Below are 7,827 nucleotides of genomic sequence, written 5' to 3' on the forward strand. Positions count from 1 at the left end.
TATTATTGTAAATTAAAGGATAATTTGATCTTTTACTATATATCCTTCATCCTTCTCATGATAAGACATATTTTTCAATCACATTCATCCAACAGTCTTAATCTGTTTGTTTCTTTTCATTGGTAATATAGTAACACTAATAAAATAATGAAAAGGTGGGAAGGTAAGAACCAAAACTTCAGTTGTTGAAAAGGTGGGAAGGTAATAACCAGAACTTCAGTTGTTTCTTTGCACAAGTACTTCCCTCTCCAACCACTTGGAAAATGACAATTGTATATTGATAATACCACAATTTTAAACCAGTACATAATTAAGACCACATGTTAAAAATTGACATATTTACTATTATTTTAACCATGTACCCTTTTATCAACGAGAATGTAACCAACCTATTGAAAGAAGAGGTCCTGGAGAAAATTAAAGAAGCGGAGGAAAGGTTAGTATTGATTTCTGAAAGAGAAAAGAGAGAGGAAGAAAAAGAAGGGGAGGATGAGAATTTAGCAGCGAAGGAGAAAGAAGAAAATGATTCTTGCGGAGTAGTAATAGAAAATTTTTCAACGATTCCTGCGGAGCAAAATCTCAACTCTGAAGAGGATGAAATGAAGGGTAAAATTGGAAATACCAAAATACATCTCAAAATAAATTATACAGTATAGGTGGCAATTTGCTAAATAAAAAGGTTTTGCGGTGGCAAATAACTAATTTCATGTTTTGGAGTGGCATTTTTCTAATTTTCAACTTTTGAAGTGGCATGGAACCAATTCTCCCTAGTTATAATTAGAGTGTGAGACTGTTATCAGAGTCCAAATTTATTATAGTATTTTGTTAATTTTATTCTTATTTTTTCAAACTCAAAAGTAATTTCGTATATTTCTCTTATCTAGTTATTACTTTTATTTATTCTTATATAAATTACAAGTTAAAGTGGTGCTAGATCTCTTAGTTTATTCTATATCCAAAAACAATTTTAAAATAAAAAAAATTGCATGCAAGAGAAGAATTGGAGAGAGGTTCAGAATAGAAGCATTAGCGGATTAAAAAAGGATACAAGTGTCTATTTTTTAATTCAAACTTTTTACGTATAACTACCATAACTGTCTGGGAGGACTGCAAAAAATCCAACACTGCATTTTTTTTAAGTATTAATACCTATGCACAAAAATATTTATACCTATGTATTTATACTTATGAGGTGAACAATTTTTATGTAAATAATTCTCTCAAATCAAAATTTTCAAACGTCCATGCACTATAACTATCTGTGGATGACCCCTCAAACTAAATTTGGGGGGGGGGGGGGACCATATAGGTTTTTATAATATTGTCATAACTATCTAAGGGGCCACAAAACTTGATATTTTTACATATGATGCTGGATAACGTCTAAGGGTACATTTGGATGACACGGGAATAGCTCCAACCCAGGAATAGCAGCTATTCCTAGCGAGCTATTCTTTGTTTTTCACGTTTTGATGAAAAAAAAAGCTATTCTCAACACAAGGAATAGCTCGGGTTAGCTGCTATTCCGCTATTCCTTACAAATGTTGGGTTAGTAGCTATTCCGAAATGTCGGGTTAGCAGCTATTTCGAGCTATTCTTTGTTTCATCCAAACGCACCCTAAAAGTACTAATATCAAATATTTCAAGTATTTATACCTATGTATTGAAATATTTATATGTGTATATATTGTACAAAGTTTAATGTTCAAACGTTCAATCATATCAAGTTACACATCAAGTATTAATATCTTATTTGTCAAGTATCAGTATCTTACTTTGCAAGTACTTATCCCTATGCACTAAAGTATTTATTCCTATGAAGATAACTATTTTTGTTACAGGTTGACGCAAGGACGATTGAAAATATTGATGCAAGGATACGAAATCCCTACTACTTTATTAGAGGAAGATTGACACAGATGCCATTAAGGAACTGAAAAAATAATTTATAACAAGTTACGAATCAAAACATTAATATCTTATCTTTCAAATATTTATACATATAAAAGTTGATGTGAGAATGAATGTGTAAATAAATGTGGAACTAGGAAGAGAGATCATAGTATAACTTTCATCTATTGTTGGTATACATAGGAGGACTAAACAAGAAAGATTCGTATATTCAATAAATTTTGTTTATTGTAAAATAAACATTTGTCGTATTGCAAACAAGAAATTATTATAGAACCACAAAAAATAGTTTCAAATGATTAATTTTGTTTTGAATATTCTTCACTAAAAGACATCCCTTTTAAAAAAAGGAGTAAAAATGTAAAACATATAAAGTATAAACAAATTATACAACAGTTAATTATGTTTCAATTATACCCCTGACCACAGTTAATTATGTTCCAATTATACAACATCTGGACCGTTCTTTTCATGTGGCACGAATCTCAAAGCAAACCCCCTACAGTGACCACTTGCTCCGGATTGAGTTTGGCCCAGCTGGGATTAATCTGAACCGTCTATTTTTTTAAAATTGTACCTTGGGTACTTGGGGGATACGAACTCTCATGGAATCCGTATCACCCCAGATACTTGAGGTGCAAGTTATAAATCTGGACGATTCTTTTCATGTGGCACGAATCTCAAAGCAAACCCCCTACAGTCCCAATTGGTTCCAAATTGAGTTTGGCCCTACTGAAATTAATCTAGGCCGTTCATTCTTTTAAATTGCATCTCATGTACGTGAGCAGATACGCACTCTTTGCGAATCCGTATCACCCCATGTACCTAAGGTGCAAGTTATAAATTTAAACCGTTCTTTTCATGTGACACGAATCTCTAAACAGACTCCTTACAGTCCCAACTGATTCCGAATTGACTTTGACTCATCTGAAATTAATTTGGACCGTTCGTTGTTTTAAATTTCACCTCAGGTACCTGGGCGGATACGCACTCCCCATTTACACTTGTCAAAGAGACAATGATAACAAGTTAACAACTGCAAAGCTTCTTCCAGTCTCCTCTTTAGTTTTTTCCTTTCGAGACAAAGCGCAGTCTGATGCAGACTTCCTTGAATCGAGTCGACGATAATGCTGCCAGGTTTCCTAGAAACCCGCGCTTTTATTTTTCCGAATTCCGAAACGGACGCAGCTGACAGCTCTGTGACCCGCTACACGATTTACATCTTTGAACTTTTTGAAATGATTAGAACTTTTGCTTGGTTCTCAGTCTTTTTTCTAAATTTCCATTGTTTTTCCAGTCTCAGACAAACGACTGTCACGACTCTCTCTCTCTCTCTTTTTCTCTCTCTGTCGCGTGTCCGCTCCACCCAACCCCCACTCTCCTCATAGCTCCGTGAACCAGGTGCACCATGAACCCAACCGGGCCTCGCCACCGTGCACCGTCTCCTTCCTCCTCTGGTACTTCGATCCCTCCTCTCCCGACAAAATCAAACCCTAGCCACCACCGACGGGCGCATTCTGAGACCTTTCTGCGAATACCGGACGACCTCCTCTTCGACGTTTCAGACCCAGATTTCTGCATCTCCGACCTCGAGTTTCCCTCCCTCTCCGACGATACATCCGACCCCCCGCCGCCACCTCCACCTGATGGACTGGCGGGGCGGCCTCAGAGCGGGGCCCATATCAGGAGTTTGTCCATGGACGCTGCCTTCTTCGAAGGACTAGGGTTTCAGGTATTGGTTTATTAGATTTGGGAAACTGACCAAAATTGGTTACTGATAATTTCATAAAGCAATTGAATAACCTAACTGCACAGGTAAACATGTATCTGACTAAGGTTAGGTTCATTTTTACTGTCAAGGTGTATTTAAGCTTTTTAAAGGGCCACTAGCTGCAAGTGGTTTACTGTTAGTCATGATTGGGAGCTAAAATAGGAATAACGAATGGAATCTGTATTTTGGGGGTTAGATTTCAGTATTATAGTATTGAATACAAATGCCTCAATCAAAGTGAGGATTGTAACCATACATTGTTAGTTTGGGGGTTATTTGTACCGGTATGTTTAAAATGGTCATGGGGCTCCTACTTAGGAATCCAAATTGTCTAAATGGACCACCATGCTGTACTGGTTCTATCTCGTTAACCCTCAATGCTGCGATTGAGCTTAATGACATTAGTTTTCCAATTAAGAACTTGCCAACAAAAATAAGAGATAAAAAGGCCGCCTAATAGCTTTACCTGTTACACATTCCATACAGCCATGTACCTAATAATTTATACATATAAAAGTTTGAATGGCTGTATAAAGAAGTAGGAAAGTAAGTATGGTATTCCTTTCTAACAAGTAAAAGCATACTTCCTCGAGTAGGGCATCCTCGTGATCTGGAATGATGGCTGGATACTACCGGCGATTTTTCCTTTTTCTAAGGTTTTTCCTTCTAATAATATTTAGGCTGGAGGGGAGACGAAGTTGGGAGGTGGCCACAGGCGTAGTGGGTCGATGGATGGGTCGAATCTTCCAGCTGGATTGTTTGAGGCAGAATCTCCAGGGCCTTCTTCAGGTTCTGATTATGCAAAGAAGGCGCTGGCACCTGAACGTCTTGCTGAACTGGCATTGATTGATCCTAAACGGGCCAAGAGGTGCATTTCTTTACTCTTTCCTTGTTTGTCTGGTTTTTCTGCAATTATATTATTATTATTGTGTTTTTATTGTAATGAAGATTATAGTATATAGCTTGGGACTTTTAATTTATTTAATTTACTATAATTTACTAAGGTTTTGTAGATCATCGTAGCTATGGCTTTGACTTCTTTTTATGAAGGATTGAATTATGATCTAATTGCTTTCCTTATCTGGTCTTTCTATCTAATTCAGGGTTTCTTATGTTCTGGGGGCTCATTTCACAAACTTTATACATTAAAATTTCCTTTTCCGAAACATGCAATCAGGACATCATGTAGAACCTTCTTAGCTCCCTATCGGCACTATAGACCTTGCTGAGTTGCTGTGCCTAACTTAGAGCTTATGACTATGTTGTTAACTTCCATGTATTATGAAAGAGAATTAGGGCATCAGCTGGTACTGTTTCATTGTCTGTTGATATTTACAGACACCAAACAGAATTTTGTACCCTTTACTGCTTTATTGTTGTATAATAGTAATACAACTCTTTTGTTCTGGATAAACCTAGTTATAACCTGAAAACTTAAGTTTATGAATCATATATTGGCTGTATTTTTAGGATTCTTGCAAATAGACTGTCAGCTGCTCGGTCAAAAGAAAGGAAGATAAAGTACACAAGTGAATTGGAGAGGAAGGTGCTAACCCTTCAGACTGAGGCTACCACCCTCTCTGCTCAACTTACCCTTTTACAGGTGCCCCCCATCGCTCTATTTATTTCTGATGCATTCTTGCATTTCAGAACTCTGAATGACTCGTTTAAATTTCGTGCTTTGTAGCTAAACTCGAACTGCTTTTTTTTTTTTTTTTTAAATAAATGTATTAGTCTTGCTATAGAGAGTAATGGTTTCAAAGGTGATATAGCTATGTATTCTCCTTGGCCCTTTTTTGAAGTAATACTGATGAGATTGTTGATTAGTATGTTTTGTTTACTATAGCTATGTATTCTCCTTAGCCCTTTTTTGAAGTTTCAAGGTGATATATATTTAGACCGGAGGGAATACATCTCTTTATCCATCCAATAACATGTAGAATGCCTACACTTTTAAATCACTTGTACCAAAAAAATCAAGCTCAAATAATCAAATAAATGTCACATGTGATCTATATCACTTTTTTTTTTACATGTGATCTATTATGGTGTTTCATCTTCATTTCGAAGGCAATCAAGAGCATGACAAAAATGAATTGCCAAAATTTCCACATGAACCGAATTTTACAAACTCTTGATCAGTATCAAAGCATAAACAAAATGTTGTAATCTTTTTTAGCGTGTAGAAAAAGTAATAGAGGTCACATCTAACAGTTTTATTTTGACAGTGGAGTTTTAAATATTAAGTTATTGAACATTTAAAATTGGAGGCATAGTGGACATGCAAAACATGAGGCATTTGAACCCTCCTTGTTTTGTTTTTTATTGTAGATCAAATTACAAAAAGGACACATGAATTTTTATTTGCTAACAATTTTGGGTGTATAACATGAATTTCTTTGTTATTTAAATCTGAAAATTATACAGAGAGACACAACTGGATTGACCACTGAGAACAGAGAACTGAAGCTACGTTTACAAGCTATGGAAGAGCAAGCTAAGCTCCGTGATGGTACATGCTTTTTTTCTTTTCATACAACTGGATTGCAATTATTCGTTTGAACCTTCTATTCTCCTTTTCATTTTTGTTTTACAACCTTAGGTTAGGAATTACCTTTTTATCCAAGAAACTAAACACAGCATCTTGAGTACATTGAACACGACATATATATTAATAGTAAAAGCAACAAAAAATATTAGGTTAATTTGTGCGTGCTTCATAAAATGTACCATGGCTGACTGGATTTGGTATGCAGAAGGAGAGCAGTTGGAGTCCGCATCTTCTACAATATTCCACGACTTGGAATGGGCAGACTATCTAATCAAACACGATCTTTTGGGGGAAGGGAAGGGAAGGGGGAGGAGAGAGGGGGAGGGGGGGGGGGGGGGGGGGGGGGGGGGGGTGGTTACAGGGGCTTGTATGGCTAAGTCGAGCAAAGTTTATATCATTAGGGTTAGCAAAACAACATAACTTAGAAAACTGAGATTTTTTTTACCATATAGTCTTCCATTGTTTGACTTCTGCAGTACTGAGATTCCTTTTTTATGAAATGCAGCTTTGAATGAGGCACTGAGAGAAGAGGTGCAGCGGCTGAAAATCGCGGCAGCTCATCTCCCTACTGCAAATGGAAATCCCTTCAACCAACACATGCAGTCTTCCTATTTCGTGCAGAACCAAACACCACAGCAGCACATGCATTACATGGGCCGCCATCCAGCACAGCATCTCCAGATGTCTTCAAGTGCAAATTCTAATTCTAATTCTAATTCGAACAGCGGTCAGCCCATGAATGCCCCGTCTCCTACTGATTCGATGGATTTCATGTGAAGAATTTGGGATTTGAAATGTTTGTTGTGGTGGTAGTTACTGGGAAAGGAAAGAAATGTTATTTTCTAGCTTGTGTAAAGATTAAAAAGAGAAAGAAAGATAGTTTATTGTGTAATATTATGGGTATGAATGATATTGACATGGTAGGGTCTTTAGTTTGTATCATTAATTATATATTTTTTGTAAGATACTTTTGTGTTACTGAATATCAACTTTATGTAACCTTATGATATGTGTTAAATAGTTTAATATTGCTGGAATTCAAACTCGAAATTTGCCTGATAAGCATATTTCATAAGACATTTGATATAATGCTCAGAGAAAAAATTAGTTATATCATGTATTGCACTGTTGGGGTGACAAGTGTACGGCCGAAAGCTAATTAACAAATGGAATTACAATGTAAAACCATTGAAAGTAATTTTGTTCAATGTATTGTGTTATAACAGGGTTGATTGAGAATCTGGAATTGAAGAAGAAGATTGTCAAACAAGCTCTCTCTTGTTTTATTTTATCTCCTCTATGAACATGTTCAAACGAGCTTCTTCTCTCCTGTTTCAGAAAACCAGTTTGAACTTGGTTATTAGAACAGAGAACCAGCAATTGATATTAATGGCAGCTATCAGTACTACTGTTTCATTGCTGTACTAAAGTTGTTCCCAAAACAATACGTGATACTTGAATGAAATTTAATATTAAAATGTGTTTGGTGGTCAAATTTTACTATTTTTCAAGATAGGTACAAAATTACTGATTTTGGATAATCTTGAATCTTTTGAAAACCAATGATTTTGTAGATATCTAACAAAACAACATA

General features: G+C 36.0%; 1 protein-coding gene across 1 annotated transcript; it reads left to right on the plus strand.

Annotated features, from left to right (window-relative positions):
• Positions 1-3,184: 3,184 nt before the first annotated feature.
• On the plus strand, positions 3,185-7,277 carry LOC144550789 (transcription factor VIP1-like). Its single transcript, XM_078298679.1, has 5 exons — positions 3,185-3,643; positions 4,363-4,550; positions 5,153-5,285; positions 6,110-6,194; positions 6,739-7,277. The coding sequence occupies exons 1-5, from the start codon at positions 3,320-3,322 to the stop codon at positions 7,008-7,010; spliced, it is 1,002 nt and encodes a 333-aa protein (XP_078154805.1). The 5' UTR covers positions 3,185-3,319; the 3' UTR covers positions 7,011-7,277.
• Positions 7,278-7,827: the final 550 nt, after the last annotated feature.

The sequence above is a fragment of the Carex rostrata genome, chromosome 1 (genome assembly GCF_964058835.1).
Source record: "Carex rostrata chromosome 1, lpCarRost1.2, whole genome shotgun sequence".
Taxonomy (NCBI): Eukaryota; Viridiplantae; Streptophyta; class Magnoliopsida; order Poales; family Cyperaceae; genus Carex; species Carex rostrata.